At 36.0% G+C, this 23,942-nt stretch overlaps 1 protein-coding gene across 7 annotated transcripts in view; it reads left to right on the plus strand.

The window, feature by feature from the left end:
• Positions 1–23,942, plus strand: part of Shprh (SNF2 histone linker PHD RING helicase) — a 100,609-nt gene that overhangs the window by 25,403 nt on the left and 51,264 nt on the right. For 4 of the 7 annotated variants that reach the window (XM_029565175.1, XM_029565174.1, XM_029565176.1 and 1 more), the window contains exons 13-20: positions 4,133–4,296; positions 4,394–4,650; positions 5,840–5,968; positions 11,773–11,876; positions 14,720–14,808; positions 17,323–17,415; positions 22,093–22,200; positions 22,924–23,066. In XM_029565175.1, the coding sequence (XP_029421035.1) occupies positions 4,133–4,296; positions 4,394–4,650; positions 5,840–5,968; positions 11,773–11,876; positions 14,720–14,808; positions 17,323–17,415; positions 22,093–22,200; positions 22,924–23,066 (1,087 nt within the window). The remainder of the gene's footprint in view (positions 1–4,132; positions 4,297–4,393; positions 4,651–5,839; positions 5,969–11,772; positions 11,877–14,719; positions 14,809–17,322; positions 17,416–22,092; positions 22,201–22,923; positions 23,067–23,942) is intronic. The other 3 variants (XM_017799048.2, XM_008836703.3, XM_029565177.1) reach the window with 1 other exon arrangement.

Consider the following 23,942-nt stretch of genomic DNA (forward strand, 5'->3'; position numbering starts at 1 on the left):
CTTTGTGCTGTTTATACATTATTCTCACTCATACTGCTTGCTTTTTCCTTAGAAAACAACTGCATTTTAAAACTTTTATTCAAGTTGTGAAGACTAAATCCAGCATATTACATGAGGTTCTGCTAAAACATTTTTTAACTTTTAAAAAATTAATTTTGTAGATTAGTATACTAAATAATGGGTTTCATACATTATATATGTCATTATACAATTGTTCCTCTTTCCTGTTGCCTTCCCTTAATACATTTCTTTTTAAGAAATGTATTAAATTGTAGTTAATATTAAGATGTAGTTATTCAAATAATAAAACTTAATTATACTTGGAGTTAAGTAGTTTTAATCCATAATTTCAAACTTGTGTTTCTGAAAATATATTTTCATGTATTAGCTTTAATTTCAACAATTTAACTATTATGCTAAAATTAAAATATCAACAACTATTATTATGACTTGAAAATTATTTTTGTTTCTTTTCTTTTTTGGAGGGGCCTCAGTATGGAATCCAGGCCATCCTCAAAGTCTCTGTGTAGCTCAGACTAACCCTGACCTCATGATATGCTATTTAAAAAAAAAAACTATGAGTATTTTCCCCAGATACAAGCACACCCATGCATGCAATGCCCATGGAGACCAGAAGAGGGTGTCGGGTCCCTGGAAGTAGAGTTACAGATGATTGTCAGCCAACCTGTGGGTGCTGGGACTGAACCTGAGTCTTCTGCACAAGCAGCCAGTACTTTTAACCACTGGAGCCATCTTTCCAACCCCAACACCTAGCTATTTTTTAATGGTCTATTTTAGGGGTAAAAAGTATTTGGAGGAGATGATAAATACATGTTTAACTGTTTACATAATTTGAATACTTCTTTAATATACTTATCAGAATGATATGTCAATTAAGGGCCAAATTTAATGTTATGATTTCACATTCAGAAACAAAAAAATATATATTACTAATATATAAATATTAGTAAGCTCTCATTCAGCTCAGAAGCTTATTAGAAGGGTACTAAATGAAATAAATGCCTGAAAACTTGAACAGTCAGTCCCTACTTCCCCGGGCAGGTTAAGAAAACTGCTTTATTAAGCTGTTCAGGCTTTACTGAGGCAGAAATAAAACTATAGCTGTTTATAATGTGCAACTTGAAGAGTTTTGATGTATGTGTATACCCATGAATCTATTTCTACAATAAGATAATTGTGCCCCAAATCCTCTTACCCCAAGTCATCTAAAAAGCACTTTTTTGCAAACTTTCTGGAACTCTACTTATCTCTGCCCTTTACTTCCATAACTCTTTGGTATCTTTAACAGTGTATTTTCTTGGAATATTTCTTATGTTTTTCTAGATTTTATAAACGGAAATGTTAGCTTGCTCATGACTTCATGTGTTGTGTTTAGATGTAGAAGTGTCACTGTTTTCTGTTTTGCGTTAAACTAGAGTTTCTCAGCTTTGGCTGTATTTATTGATATTTTAGACCAGATAATTTTTTTTCATTAGGGGCTGTCCTGTGTGCTTTTAAGATGTTTCACGTCTCCCCACTAGATGCTAGTAGCACTTCTGCAGTTTAGACAGCCACAAGTAGTTCTAGACACCGCCAAGTGTCCCTATACCCTTCTGCTTCTGGTAGACTCAGTTGAGGACCGTTGTGCTAGACTGAGAGAAAAAAACATATTTGATGATTTGTTAATTAGCAACAGTTGTAAATCTCAAATTGTGTATTGAATAAGGAAATGAGTTTTGGTTTGTTTTCCATCATTTACTAGGCCTTTAGTGTGTTTCTGATGGAAGGCTGAAGGTCTGTCAATCTACCTGGAAAGACAAATAGGCAAAAAGCCACCCATGCTTCTAACCCCTGTATCCCATGTCTGTAAGCATTCTGGCTTTTATAACATATAAAACCTTGACTTTGGGAATACATAAACCTGAATGCACATTCTGCATGTCATTAAACAAAATGTTTAGTCTCCTTATTTGTAAAATAATATATATTAAAGATTAGTTATGTATATAAAGCAACAATATAATGTATGGTGGGCACTAAATATTCAGTGAGTGATTGCTGCTTCCACTTCTGTTTTTGTGTTTATTTTCTATTTATTTAATCATTTATTTGTTTTTGTTTCTTTGAATGTGTCGACATTAACTTTAATTTTTGTAGTATATTTATTGTTTCGTTAATCTCTGAAGTATGGTGGTGGGCCAAAACAAAGTCCATTAACTTTTAAGCTTGCAGCATAGATAGAAAGATATTTTTGTTAAATTCTTAGACAAAAGTTAATTTTCCATGAAAATAACATGCATAATTGAGGAAAATATAAAGTTATAAGCAAATCAAATTTCATAATAAGGGATACTGAAGGAAGTGACAGCTGAGTTGAGATCTTAAATATTATCAGGTGAAAAGAGGAGGGAAGAGTTCTCTGTCATAGAGGAGCTGAAAATGTGAAAGTCATACAGCAGCAGGAGACCTTTAAAGGGTGTCAGTGTGGTTAAAGTACAGAGAACTAGGGAAATGAGTGCATGGAGAAACTGGACAGGTTGCTATAGATGAGATCATGAAGGACCTTCTAGACTATAATAAGTATTTTTTTTTAATTTAGAATCCTATAAAAGATGAAAACTACTGAAAGGATTTAGACTGTGATTGTTCTTGTTCTTTCAAAAGATCACTCTAGTGCAGTGTGGAAATGGTTTAGAAGAGAGCAAAGTGGATATTGCTTCAGCTACAATATGATCTAAACAAGTAAATCTAAGATTTGCACTAGATTGTTTCAGAGAAATAGAAAAATGGATGAAAAAAATTTACAAGGTGTAGTGATACATCAGGATACGTCAAGATTGACACGTGCACATTCATCAGTGAATAACTAGAAGAAAAGCACATTTGGACAAGAAGATTATTTATGAATTGTTTTGGGCAGATAGAGTTTGAGGCTTTAGAGCCCTCAAAGAAGTAGAACATAAACAGTTGGATTGATGTGAACCAAACCAAACCTGTGATCTCTGCAGATAAACTGAAAATTTGTTCTTCCTTGTGTTACTAATTCCCATGTGCTGTCAAAGTAACTTAATTCAGCTACATAGCAAGACCTTGCAAAATATATACAACTTCAACCTAAAGTGTTTGTTGGTCATCTTCAAATAGATGTTATATGTAATCATGGTATTTTTAAAATAATTCTTACTCCTTTGAACAGAATATATGCCCATTATTTTTCAAATTAATGAAATAGAAATTTATACTCATCTGTACTCTTCATTTGAAGACAAATCTGCATCATGTTTCTGTATGATATTTTTATATTTCAGGTCAGTATATGCAGTTAATTTTCTTTTTCACATAACATATATTTTAAACCATTTCCCATATGTTAAAAAATTGATCTCAAATACCAGTCTGTAAAAAACTATTTGGGGCACATGATACATTAAGTGGAAGACATGAAATAGAAGATTGAGTGTGCCCAATCAAGAGACACATCGAGAGTATTGTACCTGCAACTGTAGTAGAAGGCCTGCCTGATCAGAAAACAAAAATGGTTTTATATTATGACAGTGCCATAATTTACATATTTTTGAATCATTTTTATTCTGCCTGTTGTTATGATTCACTGAGTAAATTTTCGGTGTATGTTTTATTCTTGTCTTAAGCTAGTTTCCTAGAAATGGAATTACTAGGTGAAAGACTATTAAGACTATTAGATTAGAGCATATTGTTCACATTACATATTTGATAAGTTTTTTTTCTCTGATCTAACAAATCTTGCTTAAATGCTTGTATCTTAAGCATATCCAGATAAGTAGTTTTTATACATTTTACAATATTTTAATGACTAGAACAAAACCTAGAACACAGCAGATTCTCAGGAAGTATAAATTGAGTTGAAATTAAATGTTCAGATTTAAGAGTGTACAGTCTGCATTTTTTTTTTTTTTTTTTTTTTTTTTTTTTTTTGGTCTTTTTGAGACAGGGTCTTCCTGTAGCCCCAGCTGGCCTCAAACTCACAGCATTTTAATACATGGAAGAATACAGTGTATGTGCTTTGTAGTATCTGTGAAAGTGCTTATTTGGAATAGTAACGAAGCCTTCCAGAAATGGTTATCTTCAGTGTGTTTTGGCTTTTTCCTTTCAGATCTTTTTGGACTGGTAGTCTTTCTTGGTATCGAACCCTACTGTGTCAAACACTGGTGGGTTCGACTTCTCTATCACCCGTACTGCAGGAAGAATCCTCAGCACCTCTACAGTTTCATTGCCAAGATACTGTGGAGGTCTGCAAAGAAAGATGTCATTGACCAAGTCAGTATGCCAAAATTTTGTAAGGAAAAAAACACAGTTGGGGAAAAAAAGGTAAAATTTCAGGTGAAATTGTTTTATTTCCAAATTTTCTTTGCAGATACAGATCCCTCCTCAGACTGAAGAAGTACACTGGCTCCACTTTGCTCCGGTGGAGAGACATTTCTATCACCGCCAGCATGAGGTGTGCTGCCAGGATGCTGTGGTGAAACTCAGGAAGATTTCTGACTGGGCCCTGAAGCTCAGCAGTCTGGACAGAAGGACTGTCACCTCCATCCTGTACCCATTACTGAGGCTCCGGCAGGCCTGTTGCCATCCTCAGGCGGTTCGTGGGGAGTTTCTGCCACTCCAGAAAAGGTTTTATTACTACTTTCCTTTTCCTTGGTTGATAATAGATGATATTTAGCAAATTTGGACTATTGTACGAGTTTTTCATTTTTATTGCATTTTTGGTTTGGGGGAAGATTTTTTCCTGTATTCCAATTATTAAATATTATATTTCTGGTTTCCTATGTGAGGAAGTAGAGTACCATTACATATTTTCTTCACAATTGTGCTAACTATGTCCTTTTGATATTTCCTGTTGCTCCAGGATTTTTTCGTGTGAATTAGACTGCTCTTTAACAGCCTACCTTTTTAAGTACCTGGTAGTAGAAGAACCTGTCAGGTGTCATAAGATTTAAAGAGGATTACATTTTGCACTTGCCTTTAAGTAGATAGACAACAGGAAATAGCGAAGACAATAGGTTTGTTCAAGGTAAGGTGAACATGATAAAAGTTCTAAGAGTTACATACAGATTGCAATGGGAACAGCTTCTGTTTAAGTGATGAAGTTTAGACAGCCTTCTGGTGCAAATGACATGTGACTTTACCCTTGAAGGATCCTTTTTTTTTGATATTACCGTTTTTAATTTTACAAATAAAAGCCCATCAGGGAAGCACAGGGTTCATTACCTTGTAATGCTGGGATTCATTCCCACCCAGGCTTACCCTATAATCCCCATATTATTTCAAACAGAAGATCATATTGTACTTTGTACTTAAGGAAGATTTTTGTAGTTCTTTCTCCTTTGAATAAAATGGGAAAAGCTTAAAAGAATGGTATATCAGATAGAAGAATGCTTCCTGGTTAGCAACAAATAATTAAGGTAAAAGCGATAATGGTAAAACTGAAGATAAAGGGGCTAGAGAAATGGCTCAGTGGTTAAAAGCTTTTGCTGCTCTTCTAGAGGGACCCAAGTTAGAATCCTAGCACCTATGTCAGGTGGTTCACAACTGCCTGTAACTCCAGCCCCCAGGAAATGTGGTGCCACCTTCTGACCTCCTCAGGTACCTTTGCACATGTGGTACAGGTACCTTCTCCCATATACATATACATAACTAAAAGAATCTTTAAAAACAAAAACCAAAGATGAAGAGAAAATGCTGAAGACATTGCACAAACACTGTGGGAGTCCTGTGCTCCTCACCCAGCATTGTATGTCACTTCTGCTGAGAGAACACAGGGCTCTCTTTCTAGTTTTGAAAAATCTGCCTTTTCTTTTAGCACCATGACAATGGAAGAGTTGCTGACATCTTTGCAAAAGAAATGTGGAACTGAATGCGAAGAGGCCCATCGCCAGCTAGTGTGTGCCCTCAATGGCTTAGCAGGCATTCATATCATTAAAGGTAGAAGGTGATTGCTTTCTCATCTCTGATTCTTCAAATACTTTCTCAGGAAGATTAATTATAGTCAGAATCAGTATCTCTCCACAGTGGTGCCCTCACACACTGCTGATTATAAGTAATTTAAATAGGTCCCGTTATGCAGAACATTTCAAAAACATTCAGTTTACGTATGCTTTGTGCAGTTTGAACCATTTCTGTTGGTTTTAGGAAAATTAGAGTATGAACAAAGATTTGGCTATAAGATGTTAATCTTAGTCCTTTAAATGTAAAATCAAAAACAACCAAAATGCCTAGAAATAGAAGAATCATTAAATTTTGATATATTCATTGGACTATTATAAATTAATTTTTTTTTTAATAATATTATAGGCCGACGTGGTGGCACACATCCTAACACTATAGGCAGAGGCAGGCGTATCTTTGTGATATCCATTCCATTCTGGTCTACATAGTTCCAGGCCTGCTGTGGTTAAAGGGAGAGACTGTCTCAAAAAACAAAAATGATGTTATGAATTCATCTTTTACGTCGTATGTATCTGAGGAATGGTCTAGAAAAGATGATATAAAGTCTCAGATCTTATGGACCTTAAATTCTACCAGAAGGTGATAAACCCATACATCCATAGATACACATGTGTGTAAAATTACCAAGTTATGTAGTATGTACAAAACTAAAGCAGGTAAGAAAAAGCCTCTTGTATTTGCATGGAAGGCTGTGTACTTCGTTGTTTCTCATCTGTCATGAATCACTTATTTTTGTTGATTTGTGTCTGATGTCTATAAAATGTCATTTCATGTATTCTGTCTATACTTGAGATGTCTCAAGAAGGAAATTAAATATTCTTGACATTACTCTGTCCTATTTGGAAGTCAAGGTTATATAACTGGTGCTTTCTTTTAATAAGCATACTTAGTAGTCACCTTTCCATGAAGTAGTTAGAACTGTGTTCCTAATAAACTCAAGAATAAACATGAAAAATATTAAGTAGAGCTTGAAAACAAAACCAGACTGACTACTAGAGGTGAAGTTTTCAATGTCTGATATTAAAAATACACTTTGAATAAATAGAAGATTTAAGACTGCAGAAGATCAATGCCATTGAAGTGTGGAATAGTAATAGAAGCTACTCAACATTAAGCCCAGAATAAAGTCTGAAAGATTTGAAAACCTCATCTGTGAAATGATGGGCAATTTTAAATGGCCTAATATAAAAATATTCCTTGAAGAGGAAATAAGTATATAGAGTCATAGTAGGTTTTTTGTAATTTTTTATTGAATATTTGTGTATTTCATACAGAACATCTTAATCATCTTTATTTATCTTTATACCCATATCTTGAGTGGCACACTCCCATAGCCCCACCACCATCACTGGAGCCCATATACTCTGTCATCCCTTTTAATTTCATACAACATCTTAATCATCTTTATACCCCCTTCCTATTGGCCCCCTCCCATAGTCCTCTACCCCCACCCCCCACTGGATTTCATGCATTCTGTCATTTGTGGTAAAGTCTGTTGAGTCAAGTTAGTGTTCCCAGATGTTCCTTGGGGTTTTTTTGTTTTGTTTTTTTGGGTGTTTTGGTCTTTTTGAGATGGTCTCCCTGTAGCCCCAACTGACCTAGAACTTGCTATATAGACCAGGCTGACCTCAAACTCACAGAGGTCTTCCTGCCTCCTTCTCCTGAGTGCTGGGATTAAAGGCATGTGCCACCACACCCAGCTGAAGGTAAACTTTGAAAAGTCATTGATATATGCTATATATCCTATAATATTCATAAATAAATAAAAATTTTAATGTGAAATAATCACCCAAAGGAGATAAAAGAATTTTAAAATTCAATTTAGAAAGTAGGAAAAAGGGGGGAACCAAACCAAACAAAGATGAAACAATTAGAAAATAACTGTGACTGTGTACCTGAGCATGTCAGTGGTCACATCAAATGTGACATTCTAAATACTCAAGTCAAGAGGCAGAGGTTATCATACTGAATCTGTGCAGTCTGAAGCAATATGCTATCTCTAAGAAGCCCACATTTGTTCAAAGATATAAATATGAAAAGGAGAGAAAAGATACACAATATATGTCATGTTCATACTAACCAAAAAGTAGGCTAACTATACTACTCAGGCAAAATAGATTTCAGAGTCAAGAACATCACCAAATGAATCTTTTGAAAAAGAAAATTCCAAATACGTGCAATTGAAACCACGACTTCAGAGTAGGTAAAACAAAAACTGATAGGCCTTTTACAAGAAATAGAGATTTCTGCAATTGTAGCAGGGTATGTCAGTATCCCTCTCTCAACCCTGCAGAACGAGTAAACAGAAAAGAAATAAACACTTGGACAACTCAACCCTATCAACCAAGTGATCTAGTCAGTGAATACTTTTCCAAATGAAAGAGGAATATGTACACTTTTGAATATACATAGAAAATAAATTTACCAAGACAGGACACATTCTAGGATATAAAATACATCAATAAATATATAATGTATACAATACATGCATGTTTTATTACCATAGTGGAATTAAATTAGGTATCAAAGATGGATGAGATGGCTCAAAGGGTAAAGGTGCTTCCTGCCAAGTCCGACAACCTGAGTTCAGTCCCTGGGACCCATATGGTGGAAGGAGAGAACCAATTCCCCTAAGTTGTTCTCTGAATAATATACATGTACCAGGGCATGTACCTCCTCCCACCCCATATATAAATGTAATTTTATAAAATTAGATAGCAATAAAAATTAACTGGAAAGACTTCAAGTATTTGGAAATAATTTAAAAAATACTCTGATTAGCAGTATAAAGAATGATTCAGACAGAAGTGATGGCACATGCTTTTAATCACAGCACTCAGAGGCAGATAGATCTCTTGTGAGATTGAGGCCAGCCTGATCTACATATTGAGTTCCAGGCTGGGGCTGCAGGAAGACCCTGTCTCAAAAGAAAAAAAAAAAAAAAAAAAAAAAAAAAAACAGAAACAAAACAACAACATATAAACCCAAAAAGAATAATTTAACAGAGGAACTAGGAAGTATTTGGAAGTGAGTAACAAAATAAGATTTGTGAGGTGCAGCACATCAGTAAATTTAAGGGAAATTTATAGCACTTACACCTGTTAAAAATTATTAGTTATAGTTCTCTTATATTACTGGTTTTATTAATTTCCCATGTAAACTTATAAATTAAACTTGACCATAGGTATGTGTACCTAAGAAGACACAGTAAATACATATGGTTCAGTACTGTACACCATCCAGCATCCACTGGCAGGGGAAGGGCTTTGGGATATAACTCCTGCTAATAAGAGATCTGCTTCATAGTGATTGAGCTAGAAAGCCATTTCATGATAATGACATTCCTTTCTCTCTTCCCACAAGTAGCCTTCATCTGTTCAAATACCATGAGGGTTACTAATATACTAGTCTATTTTGGTGCACAGTCATACATTACAGCTGTTCTCATTTATACAGTAAGAACTTCAAAAAAATCATCTGTACAGGGCTGGGGAGGTAGCTCAGCCAGTAAAGTACTTGCCTTGTAAGTATAAGGAGCTGAGTTTAATTTCCCCCAGAACCCGTGCTAAGAAAAAAAGTTGGGCGTCATAGTGCATTCTTGTAATCCAGCACTAGAGAGGCAAAGACAGGCCATCCAGACTAACCTACTTGGTGAGCTTCAGACCAGTGAAGAGACCTGTCCAAAAATTAGGTAGACAGTGCCTCAGGCACAGTGGCCAGCCTAGGTTATCTTCTGGCCTCTCCACACATGCATGCGCACCTTCATTCACACACATACCTGCACAAACACATGAGCACATACACAAAAATAATTTGTGCACACACACACACACATAATTTATGCAGAGAAATAGGTTATACTCTATCTAGAGTGTAATGTTCTAACTAACCCCACTTATTCTTCAGTGTGGCAGAACCAGAAATACAAAGTGTCTGTTATTTTCCTGGGTTTTGGGGAGAACTAGACGGAAACTCAAAAGCTGGGTAAAAGAAACTCTAGACAAAAACTGATAAATATGAATCTCTTGCCTCTATTTGTTACTGCTATTTGGAGTTTATTCAGAATGTCTAGATCACAGTTCTTTATCAACTAAATTATAAAAAGCAGCATTTGTGGGGCTTTGAGAAATGGCTCACCGGTTTAAGTACTTGCTGCTCTTGCAGAGGACCCAGGTTCCATTCCCAGCACCTACATGGTGGCTCACAGCCCTCTGTAACTCCAGGGGATTTGACACCCTCTTGGCTGACCTCCACTGCACGCACGTGGTCCACATAACACATGTAGGCAGAACACTTATATACATAATTGTTTTGTTTGTCTCTTTGAGACAGGGTCTCCCGGTAGCTGGCCTGGAACTCACTGTGTAGACCAGGCTGGCCTTGAACTCAACAGAGATCCGCCCACTTCTGCTGGGATCAAAGGTGTGCACCACCACACCGGCTCACATAAGTATTTTTAAAAAGAAAAAAAAAAGAATTCTGCTTGCATTGCCTCCTTCAATAAGTATCATTCTTGGGGCTGTAGAGATGAAAGCACTCTGGTTGCTATTGCAGAGGACCCAGGTTCAGTTCCCAACACCCACATACATGGTGGTTAACAGCTGTCTGCAACTCCAGTACCAGGGGCATCCAATGCCCTCTTCTGGCCTTTGTGGACATTGAATGCACTGTTGAATTTATATAAACACAAGCAAAACATTCAGACACATTAAATTTTTTTTTAATTTAAAGAAATACCGTTCTTAACTATGAAGTAGGGGAGACACATTGAAAGCTTCTTAGAAACATTTTCATCATGTTGTTAATATTCATGTGATTATTATATGAAGTTAATCTCAGATTCTTGGTATTATCTTGTTCACAATGCAAATTTTGTGTCAATAGGACAAAAAGATACATTGCTAATAAGTTGTTCAGATATGACACCTTCAACTTTGTGAGAAAATCTTCTTTCTGAGGTGTTAATTGAATTTTTCTCATTTCATACAATACATCTTAATCATATTTAGAACCCCTCACCTACCTGTACTCTTTCATATCCCCCACCCCACAGAATTTCATGCATTCTGTCATATAAAGGCATATTGGGTTAAGTTTGTGCACCCAGATGTTCCTTGATATGATCCTCATGGCATCATTGTTGCTAAGCACATCATGACTGTGTGGGATTCCAAGCATCAGTCTAAACGGGACCTTAAAATCTATAAGGAAAGACCTTAAAATCTATAAAGACTAAATACACAAGGCAATGCCAATGAAGAGTTTTATAATTGAACTTTCCTTTATACCACATGGTACAGAATTAAGTGAAAATTAGGAAAAGGTGTCATGTCTAATACCAGCTTTTCACAGTACCAATTTAATCTTGTGGAGTAATTGTGATATGGATTTGTAGATTATTTGACTATTACAAATGGAAATATGTATTCTTGTCCTTTAAAATGTATGAATAATAAATATACTATTTAAGTACTTTCAATGATTAAAATCTAGCACCCCCTCTCAGAAATGATCATCCTTAACCCCTAAAGTAGATTCTCTATCTAAATTGACCTTGAACTTGGCTATTTAGCCTAGTCTTGACTCAAATTTGTTCTCTTTCCTCAGCCTCCTGAAGCAAGTTGGGATTATAGATGTCCAGCTAGAAATACTCACTTTTCTAAGTATTTTATGTTATTCATGACATATGTGTTATTTTATTCTCATAAATTGCCTAATGATTGGGTAATTATTAATTCCTTTTTACTTAAGGAAACACATTCAGGTGGGCTTCGTTTCCTCCTCAAGGTCAAAGCTAGTATCTGGCATGGTGGCTCATGCCTGTTACTGCAGCACTTGGGAGTCAGAGGTGGAAAGAGTACTGCAAACTGGAGGCCTGCCTTATTTACATAGTGAGTTCTAGTGATGGGGTTACAGACATGCATCATCCCACCTGGTTCTCCTTTCATTTTATGTTGTTATAACTCAAAGGCTTAGATAGTCTCTCTTTCGTTTTAATGTTTCCTCTCCCTGCCCTGATGTTAGGATTTGGGAAAACCTCATCTGATCATTTCCAAATAGTTGTGAATGTGTAGTTAACTCCTGCACAGGAGAGCACCATGCTGTTGCAAGACCAAAGCTACACCGTTGCTCTTTTCAGGGGGTTTCCATTGCATTTTTGCTGTAGTTTCTTGTCTATCTGTGGGTAGAATTATAGCAATTAATGCTAGTTAGATTTAGACTCTTGTAATACAGAAATCAGTCGGTAAAGATTGAATTATAAGAGAAATCTAAACTTACTCTCAAACTCTAGAAATATTTGCTAATATTATATGAAAACTATATGATACATAATAAATATTTTAAATCTTCAGTGACTGTGCTATGAAACATGTGGTATTGTTCTGAATTTATACAGCATGGTTCTACAGATACTCTTTGGAAAAAATGAGCTTGACACTTTCAAATCTAATACAAGAGGGTGAAAATGCTAGTGCCACCAAGTGGCTGAAAAAATATATTTCCAAATTTGGCTTAAATGTGTAAAACTTGTTAACATTACCTATTTTGTGTCTTCCTCAGCAAGTATCTTAATATACATAAACCAGATATTACAATGAGGAGTTCAAATTCAGCTACTTATATTATAGTCTAGTTACTATAATTCCTTTAAAAGGGAAATTTATTAAGTGAATTGTCCCTTATAATACTAATTGTTTTCATATACCTATTGAGTGGCAGTAATCAGTGATATCAAAAACTAAAGCTAGGCCTGGAGGCACATCCCTGTAATCCCAGTCAGTATTAGAGAAGTTTAGGCAAGAGGTTTGGGAATTCAAGGCTAGCTCAGGCTAAATAGGGAGGGAGACCCTGTCTCTAAATAAATAAATGAAATAAATAAATAAATAAATAAAATTCTTAGAAGACTGAAGAATTCCCTGCATAAAGATAATTGAATGTTGCTTCTACTTTATGTCATGTGATTTTATTTTGTGAAAATATTTTCATCAGACTGAAGAGAAATGAACTGACTCTTCAATACTGTGAAATATGTTTTAGAAAGCTTTATATTACAGGTATTTATCAGAGAAAGAAGAGAGTATGTGTGTGTTTAAAAGGAGAGAGGAAAGAAAGCCAACTCAAATTTACAAAAGTATACACATCTGTATAGAACATTGATAATGGTTATAAATACAACTACATGATTAATAAAATTAAAGGGTTTTTTTTGTTTTTTTTTTTAAGCAGGAGTATCTGATAATCAGAAAAGAATAACATTCCTTCTTGGCAAAGACACTGGAATAGATTATCTTCTACACCTCTTTTTGGCTTTTTTGTTTTGTTTTGTTTCTTGAAAGGGTCTCCCATAGCCACAGCCCACCTTGAACTCACTATATAGACCAGGCTGACCTTGATCTTACAGAGCTTCCCTTGCCTCTGCTTCCCAAGTGCTGGGATTTAAGGCATGTACCACCATACCTGGTTTTCTACACCCTTTTTGTAGTTCATGATTTTTCTGCCTTTAGACTTTTATTTATAATTTACTAGTTTAAAAATCCGCCCCCCAGCAGCAAATAAAGCAGATTCTATTATGTAAGCCACCAAAATTGATTTTTTTTCTTTTTCTTCAGTTGTTACCAGCTTTCTCTGATAGAAAAAAGAGAATCTTTTAGGCTCTGTGAACCTTTGGATCTCTTTGCCTCATGATAGGAATTACTGCCCATCAAGAATTTAGTGTAGAAACTGGAGAGATGTCTCAGCAGTTAAGAGCACTGTCTGCTCTTGCAGGGGACCCGTGTTCAATTCCCAGCACCCACATGGAGGCTAACAACTGTCCTTAACTCCAGTTTTAGGGGATCCAACATTACCTTCTGATCTCCACGGGCATTGCACAACACAGGTGCACTTAAACATTTGCAGGCAAAACATTCATACACAAAAAAATCAAAGTAAAAGTAATAAAATATTTTAAAAATAATTTAGTGTAAATTGGCCAGAGTGCCTTGAATAATAAATGCCTTGCTAATAAATGCCTGTATCACAAATTTGTCCTTAATTTCAAAACATAATAAATAGTAATTGTCTATCTTTAGCGTAAGTAAGAATATTACTTTTCTAAAATAAATTAATCCAGTCTGGTTTTTATTTTTATTTTAGGATACTATAAATATATTTTATCCTAAATATATGTTAGAATAAATTGAGAAAATGTAAATATAATAAATATATTGTGTGGAATTACAAAAAAAAGAGTTGTAATCACCTTTTAAAAAATAACTGAGAGACTGGAGAGATTGCTCAGTGTTTAAGGGCACTGGGTGCTCTCACAGAAGACCCAGGTTTGATTCCCAGCACCCACATAGCAGCTCCAGTTCCAGGGGAATCCAGAACCCTCTTCTGGCCTCTGCAGGCATTGCATGACATGGGTACACTTACATACATTTCGTTAATACACTCATAATATGAAATAAAAATAATAAAATATTTTTTAAAATAACGAATAATCATCCCCACCAGCTACAGTTTTTTTACTTATAAAAATAGTGAATTACAGGGTAATTCATTTCAGTGGTAGAGCACTTGGCTTAGCATGTGAAAAGCCCTGCGTTCCTCCTCAGCACCAAAAATCAATAATAATGATAGTAATAATAATAATGATAAAATGAGTTTCATATTTTGTGATATAGATTTGTGGATTGATGATAAATAGGTAACATTAGGAGTTTCTGAACTTTAAACACATTTTGTTTCTTAGGTGAGTTTGCTTCAGCAGCGGAACTGTATAGAGAAGTACTGCGCTCATCTGAGGAGCACAAAGGAAAACTCAAAACTGATTCACTTCAAGTAAGTGCAGACTAAAAAGTTCCAAGTATATATTTGAATTGTTTTAAACAAAATTATTTGGGGGCTGGAGAGATGGCTCAGTGGTTAAGAACACTACTGTTCTTGCAGAAGACCCGGGTTCAAATCCCAGCACCCACGTGGCAGCTAACAACTATCCATAACTCCAGTTCCAGAGGATCCAACAGTCTCGTCTGTCTCTGCAGGCATTGCACGACACAGGCACAACTTACCCACATGCAGGCAATACACACATACATATAAAATAATAAATAAAATATTAAAATCATTTTTCAGAATGTTAAAGAATAACAAAGTCATAATTTACTAAAGGTAAAACTTGGAATTCGGTCTTTTTAATACGTCCCTAAGATGATTTTTAATAAACTTTGAGAATTATCACTGTTTTGTCTGTGCAGGCTTATACCCTACATTGGAAAAATAGTTCTAACAGAGATAAGCCAATTTTATAAGTTTCTGTGTTAATACCAGTGTATTTGTTCAAATGATTTTTTGTCAAAAAGGAAAGAAAATGAGCCATATTCTGGTAGTGAAAGTGACCAAATAAAGCCTATCTGTTGATTTTTTTAATTTAACTTATAGAGGTCTTTTAGGATGGTTTGCATTTTTGAATTCTAACACTTGCTCTTTCCCAGTGGATTGTAGATGAGATTTTAAGTAAGTGAGATATAAAGATGACTGTTACTAATCTTGGCAAGTTTAGACTTGAATCTTATATAAGTTGACTTTTCACTTACAAATAAAGACTCTGGGACTTGTGTTTTCATATGTGATGCAGTGGGTATTCGGAAGAATTTGTTGGACTGGGTTGGGCACTGAGAAAGTTCAAATGAATGTTTACTTCCCATTCTTAAAGAATAACAGAAGGTAGGACATGGACCTTAAACGTGTTTCCCCCATGGGAAAGGGAAAACATACAAAGATATTCCATTCTTGAATAATAGAAATAAAAATAGAAGGACAAGCAAGGAGACAGATTTAAGTCCTGAATGCCTGAGTTCAGAATTGAAGAATGAGCTCTCAGGCTGGTTCTTGCTTTTCAGTAACAACTCCACTGACTGGTAAAACATGGCTAACTGAATCGTTACTCTGTTCAGTCAGGTTAGCCATGCTGTGCCACTGGAATAAAATGTGAACAGGGGTAGAAATTGGCCACAAGTATCTTCCCATCTCACCACTTGTACAAAAATAGTAGGTCTTCCACAGACACAAGAGTAAAGAGGAAATGAGTTTCTCAAGTCATTTGCACCGTTCTTTTATTGTTAAACCTAACAGTACTCATTGTATGATTTAAGAAGCCATGTTGAAGACCTAAGACTTGAGGTAACATAGACCCTGAAAAGAGTTGTACCATGGCCAGTAATCTGTAGCCAGACAGACTGAACCTTGAAAGGCTAAAATCACTGATACCAAATCAGGTCTTACCAGAACTCTTCACTAATCGTCTTTTAGCTTCTAGCTATCTTCCCAGGTAAAATATTAATTTAAACTGAAAACTTCTTTCATTTCAGTTTTTCTCATTGCCTCTGACTCCAGAGGGAACCTCTAACCAGTTGTAGACTCTCAGTGGGAAGTATATTATGTGTATCAGATACAGAGATACAAAGTTACTCCTCCTTGGTCCAATCTCTTCAATTCTAGCTTCTCCCCCTTTTCATTCTATAAGTGCAACATATTCAAGTACCAACCTTCTTTTCTTAGGAATTTTGTTACATATTTTTTGCATAGTATTGAAATACCCATTCAGACTCATTTTCTAGAAAAGGAGTCAAATTGGTGCAGTCAGCCCTTCTGCATTACTGAACTTACTTGAGATTCTTATACGTCCTTGCGTAGACTTCAGTTGTACAGCTAAAAAAATAAAAGTATGCCTATACTGTGTACGCTAAGAACATAGCTGTCCTAGTTTGTCTCTCCATTGCTGTGACAAAATACTCTGACCAATACCAACTTAGGGAAGAAAGGGCTTATTTTGTCTTGAGTCTCCTGGGTCACAATTCATCAGGAAGCCCAAGATAGGAACTCAAGGCAGGAACCTGGAGGCAGGAGCTGAAGCACAAGCCCTGGAGGAACACCGCTTACTGGCTTGCTCCCCTGACCCCTTCTCAGCCTGCTTTCTTAAGCAACACAGGCCTACCAGCCCAGGGGCCCTCCCACATCACTCAACAATCAAGAAAATGCCCCACAGACATGGCCATAGGCCAGTCCAATAGAGGCAATTCCCCCAATTGAGGCTCCCTCAACCCAGGTGTGTCAAGTTGACATTAAAGCTGTCCAGCACAGTAGCCATACTCAAAAGTGCATGAATTTTTAATTGAAGAAAATTTGTGTCCATTATGATTTAACACCTTTACTGTTCATTTTTATCTAGGGAAAAATGGTACTCAAATTGTTTCAGAGGTACAGTATTTGTCAATATAAACTTAAGAGTTTGTGCTCTGTATGTTATAGGTTCTGCATTGCTTGTCTTAATTTTCACCTTTTATGGATTTGTAGAGACTTCATGCCACACATAATTTAATGGAGCTCTTAGTAGCCAAGCACCCAGGGATACCTCCTACCTTGCGAGACAGCAGGCTTGAAGAAGAGGTAATTGTTATTTCTTCATTTTTCTATAAAAGTTTACTTCCTTAAATTCTAAGCTCCATGTAGTTGATCTTTCTGTCTCATAACATTTAATGAATGTAGCCAGCCATGTTTTCCTTTTGCTTTGATGTTCCAGACCTTGCTATGGTGATTTGGGATGGCAGAGAATGTCATACACCATATTATTTTGTTTGTCTGTTATCTACTCATAGTCATGATAACTGCTTCTTGCAGATAGTGGATTAATAATTGACAAATGAAAAAGAGACCTCGATTCTATAGCAAGACTGCCCTGCTGCATGTTACCAAACTAACAAATGGACTCAAATTTTCAGTGGTATTTCTCTCAAAAAAGTTTCCTATTCAGTAAGTGTTGCCTCTCATTGAAAGGAGTGATAGTATAAATTATTTTGCTTCAAATTGTTAATAGCTTGCTTATTCTCCCAAGGATTTTTGCCTTTTTTAAGATCAAAGAGAAAGAGCAAAGCTAAAATCAAAAGAGTACATGTGGATGAAATATATTGAACCTATAAGTGGAGCTTTTATTTAAATTAGCAAGATAAAACATTACAAGTATGCACAGCCCTTTATATTTGTTCACATAACTTATTTTAATTGACAGAATTACATGTATTTTAGTGTACAAAATGATGTTTTGATGTGTATAGTAATGTGAAGTGGCTAACTCAACATAAATAATCTATCCTCATTACCTCACATACTTAATTTTTATATATTTAAAATTTACTCTTGGGGCTGGCGAGATGGCTAGGTGGTTAAGAGAACTGGCTGCTCTTGCAGAGGACCTGGGTTCAATTCCTAGCACCCACACAGCGGCTAACAACTGTCCGTAATTCCAGTTCCAAAGGAATCCAACACCGTCTTCTGACCTCCACGGGCATTACATGACACAAGTGCACTTACATACATACAGGAAATACATTCATTCACATAAAATAATAAATAAAACACTTTAAAAAGTCTCAGTAGCATATTGCTCATAACTGTATTCATAGTTGTATACTGATGTTTCTGGGTTAATTTCTCATGGTTAATTGAAACTATTGTATCTTTTGACTAGCACCCCCCAGTATCTCCATCCCCTGGTAACCAACATTCTACTCTCTGTTTCTATGAATTTTGTTTTTTAAAATTCTACATCTAGTGAGATCATTCAGCCTGCATCTTTCTGTGCCTGAATTGTTTTATTTAGTATAAGGTCCTCCAGGATCATCTCTTTTTGTAAATAACAATTCCTTCTTTTTGAAGACTGAACTATACTATATGCCATTGTGTTTATATACATATTTTTGTCTCTTTTCACTCTTTCCATATGTCTGTGTGTGCAGTGTGTATGTGCATTCTCTCATATATGAGCACACATGTGTCTCCAAGTGCATGTGCATATGAGTGCTTGTGTGTGGAGGCCCAAGGTTGATGTTGGGAATCTTTCTTGATTGCTTTCCATCTTAGTCTTTGAGGCAGGGTCTCTTAGTCGAACCTTGAGCTCACTAATAACAGCTGGTCTCACAAGCAGCTTGCTCTGGGAATCCTAGTCTCCACTTTCCAACACTGGACTTGCAGGGGAATCATGTAGCATTTATGTGTGTTCTAGGGATCTGAGCTCTGGTCCTCTTGCTTATGTGACAGGTTCTTTAACTGCTGAGCCATTTCCTCAGCCCCCTTACCGTATTTTCTTAATCCATTCATGAGTTAGTTGATGAATACTTGGGTTGATTCTGTGTCTTCACTATTATGAATGAATAATGCTTAATAAACATGAGACTAATCTCTTCAATATACTGGTTTCATTTCCATTGGATATATACCCAGAACTCAGATTGCTAGACAATATGGCAGTACTCTGTTTTAGGTTGTCTTATTTTTTTTTTTAATGATGACTATGCTAATTTACATTCCTACCAACAGTATGCAAGAGTTGTCTTTTTTCCATCCCCTCGCCAACACTAGTTGTCTCTTTTTGATAGTAGCCATCCTAAGTATCTTCATATGGTTTTATTTTTATTATAATTTTTTATTTATTCTATCTAATACAATGTAAATACTATGTAAGTACAGTGTTGAGGAAATAGTGAAAGAAAAGTGTACACATTCCATTCAAATCAACTCCCTTGTCATTACTACCTTCCCCTTCTGCTCTCCTTCCCCTTTTCACTGCCCCCTTCCCTTCTTCTCCATGAGATCCTTCTAGTTTTAACTTTCTTTGCTGTGGTGATTAGTGATAGTGAGTATCTTTATATACCTCCTGTTGACCTTTTTTATGTTCTCTTTGGAGAAATATCATAGCTACTTTCTTGACTATTTTATTAATTACTTACATGACTTACTTATTATTTTATTTTTATTTTCTATGTATAAGTGTTTTGCCTACATGTAAGTATACCCATGTCTTTTGCAATGCCTGAGGATACCAGAAGAGGGCATCAGATCCCCTCGAACTGTAGTTACAGATGGATGTTAGCTGCTATGTGGGTGCCGAAAACAGAGCCTGAGTTTTCCGAAAGAGGGACCAGTGCTCTTTACCACTGAGCCATCTCCAGTCCTCTTGGCTACTTTTTTATTGTATTCTGTTCTTAGATATGAATGCCTTACCAGATCTGTCATTAGTAGATATTTTCTCCCAACTGTAGTCTGATTGCTTTTGGTATGATTTTGGTTTGATGGACGTCTACAAATAGAAAGTTTTCAAGTAGAATTTCATTCACAGTACAGACAAATACAATTAAAAATCATTAGTCATCTTTGTCTAAATGCCTTCAGTGACAGAGAATTATCACTGGGAGACAACTTATTAGCAGCCAGCGCTTGTGACCAAACAGTTATAATCAAGGAATTATAATGAAGTTTCATGTTAGATTATGACAGGAAGAAGAAAAATGTATTTATAAGGAGGAACGTTCTCACTGTGTAGCTATTTCCAATGATCCCATATCATTGCCTTGCCTAGTTCTCATACAATATGAATAGAAGAAAGTATAAAGAATTTCCATGATTCGGGGCTGGAGAGATGGCTCAGTGGTTAAGTGCACTGACTGCTCTTGCAGAGGACCCAGGTTCAATTCCCAGCACCCACATAGTAGCTAACAGCTATCGGTAACTCCAGTTCCAGGGAATCCGGCCGTGACATTGCTCCACACGGGTGCACTTACACACATGCAAGCAATATACTCATACACATAAAATAAAAACAATAAATAAAATATTTTTTTAAAAAAGAATTTCCATGATTCCTAATGTTGAATCTATATGCATAGAACTTTGCTATTTTTAAGAATAAAATGTTTTGATTTTGAATTATTTAATCACTATTCTCTTCAAAAGTTGGAAGAATAGTAAAAATTTAAAAATTTTGGTTATATTAGTTCCCTTGTAGTGCCATAACAGAGTACCACAGACAAATTTATTTCTTACGGTTCTGGAAGTTGGAAATCTGAGATCAAGGTTTATTACCTCAAACCTACAGGTTTAGTTTTTCTGAGGCTCCTGTCTCTGATTGAGATCCTGCTGCCTTTTCATATGGCCTTTACTTCATGCTTATCCATCTCTGGGGTCTTTCTTCATAAGGACTCCACTATTCATATGTGATTAGGGCATTAACCATAAGGACTTACTTAACCTTAGTTACCTTCTTAAAGACCCTGTCTCCACATTCAGTCATGATGGGTTAGGGCCTCAACATAATGAATTTTGTAGGAACAAGGTTCAGTTCCTAACACTTTTGTTTGATTATACATCCTTTTTTTTTCAGTATTTTATTCATTTTTATTTTATGTGTATTCGTGTATTGCCCGCATGTAGGTAAGTGCACCTGTTTCATGCAATGCCCGCAGAGGACAGAAGAGACTGTCGGATCCCCTGGAACTGGATTTATGGACAGTTGTTAGCTGCCATGTGGGTGCTGGGGTACGAACCCGGGTCTTCTGCAAGAACAGTCAGTGTTCTTAACTGCTGAGCCATCTCTCCAGCCCCTAATTGTACATTCTTAAGTGTTATTTTAAGCCCCTTCATGATACTGTAATCACTAAATCAGTTAAGTAATTCTATAAGGTATCTTTTTTCTTATAAAATATTGATGTCTGATTGCACCCTATAAGGGATAAATCTTTAGAATTTCTTAAATTTTATGACTTTAGTAGAGTTTTATGTTTAAATCAATGTCTAGTTAGCTTTCTATTGCTGTGATAAATACATTGACCAAAACCTACTTGGGGAAGAAAGGGTTTACTTTATCTTACAACTCCCAGGTCAGCTCATCACTGAGGAAAGCCAAGGCAGGTGCTCAGGGCAGGAGCTGGAGCACAGGCCATGGAGGAACACTGCTTACTGGCTTGCTCCACTGTCCCATGCTCACCCTTGTTTCTTATGCAACACAGGACCACCTGCTCAGGGTTGGTGCCACCTACAGTGGGCTGGGCCATCCTACATCACTCAACAATCAAAAACTGCCTTACAGACATGGCCATAGGCAACTCCAATAGAAGGAATTCCTCAGTTGAGGTTCTCTTCACCCAGGTGTGTCAAGTTAACAACTGACGCTGTCTAGCACAGTCAAGTTAAGAAACTTTTAAGTACATGGAGTGACCCCTTGTTACTCAGTCATCAAACTAAAATATTCAGAGCATTAAATGAAAATTTGTGTTATTTTCTATTTTACCACAGGCCAAACAGCTGAGAGAACACTATATGAGTAAATGTAACACAGAAGTTGCTGAAGCCCAGCAAGCTTTACAGCCTGTGCAGCAGACCATCCGAGAGCTCCAAAGGAAGGTACACCTCACAGTACCCCTGACATCGACATGCAGGCTTCCTGCTTGTCCCCAGATGCCAGTTTGGATTTGTTTAGTTTGGAAGAAAGCTTGAACTTTTTATTTCCCTTAGAAATCTTAGCACCTGGTTGAGTATCTATACCATAATACAAGCTTATGTACAGTTAGCAATGTTTGTTAGTTGGCTGGACAGTTACATAGATAAATCAGCTAATTTTAGGTCCCATGTTACTTTAAAGCTGTAATGGATTCCTCTGACCAAGGGTATAACAGTTTGTCTTTTTGAGGAAAGTAAAAGAATTTTAAAATCAGTTGCTCCACGTTTTAATCTTCCTACTTCATTAGTTATTTGGTATCAAAATCATAATTTTGTTATCTATTCAGTGGAGTCTAGTTCAGTACTCAAAGGTTAGAATTAGGGCTTTCTTTATTCTTTTAAAGTCTATGCAGAAAGTGCTGAATGTTCTAAGTACTTTTTAATACAGCTTTTTTATACAAATTTTGTATAAATTCTCATTCCTCCAGAATAATTAAAAGAACAGTTGTCCCATGGTGTATGCCAGAGAATGTATTCTCCCAATGTATACAGATTATATATGTCACCCTCTATTGTCACAGTCCCTTTGAGAATTGGATTTATTAATACCTTTGAATTTTCCACATTGCCTTTCCCACTGAATGCTGAAAAGACATATTAATTTACCAACTTTCACCTTTTTTCCAGATTCATTCTAATTCTCCCTGGTGGCTAAATGTAATTCACAGAGCAATGGAATTTTCTGTTGATGAGGAACTTGTTCAGAGGGTGCGAAATGAAATAACCTGTAACTACAAGCAACAAACTGACAAGTTCTCTATGTCAGAGAAGTAAGAAAGCACAAAACAAAAGAGCTTTGCTAGTGATCAGTTCAGTGTTCAAATTATTTGGGGTTAGGAAGTACAGTGAGTTATCAGAATATACTGTATTTAGCAATGGCTGGGGGCTGGGTTTTACATTTTATTGAGTATATTTCAAACAAAAATATTAGATGTACATTTAAAATAGAAATCCCTTTATCCTAATGTTAGCCATTTGAAAATATTCTCTTTCTAGAGCATTTGGAAAACCTTTTTTCCCCAATCTTCATTGTCATCATCTTGTGGTTATTGTTTTATACATGCATTACCTACTTCAAGAAAAGTTTTAAAATAGACTTTGTCTTTGATATATGCTATTTCTGCTCTCTTTGTGTGATTCAGTCTCCAAGTTTTAAGCATCTAGAGCCACAGTGGCCCACGCTTGTATATTATGGAATTATTTGCTCTCTTCATTATCTTTCTATGAACACCCTGTATTCTTTAGGGTCTTGAGAGTAGTTGGCGTACTGCTTTTTGAATAAATGGCAAGTAGTTCTTGCCAAAGAACAAGTTTACTTTTTATCAAAAGTACCTTTAGTGGTTTAACTCAAAGGAATGTCTGTCTCACGGGAGATTTAAGAGTTGACACAGAGCTGTTGATTCTAAGTATGTGTGAGACAGAGTATCTTTTATGACCTTTGAGATCTCATCCCCATGTAAGGGTCAGCCGTGGGATTGAAGATAATTTTTGGTAAGAAATTTGGCATAAGAATTTCTTTGGAAAGTTTTTATTTCTTTTTATTTACTGACCCTCAGAACTCTTCTAAATGTTGACTGAATGAGAACTGTCATATTTTCCCTGTATTTTACTATGATTATCATAATTTTTTACCTAAAAGAATGCCA

The sequence above is a fragment of the Nannospalax galili genome, unplaced genomic scaffold (assembly GCF_000622305.1).
Source record: "Nannospalax galili isolate Female #2095 unplaced genomic scaffold, S.galili_v1.0 scaffold377, whole genome shotgun sequence".
Lineage (NCBI taxonomy): Eukaryota > Metazoa > Chordata > Mammalia > Rodentia > Spalacidae > Nannospalax > Nannospalax galili.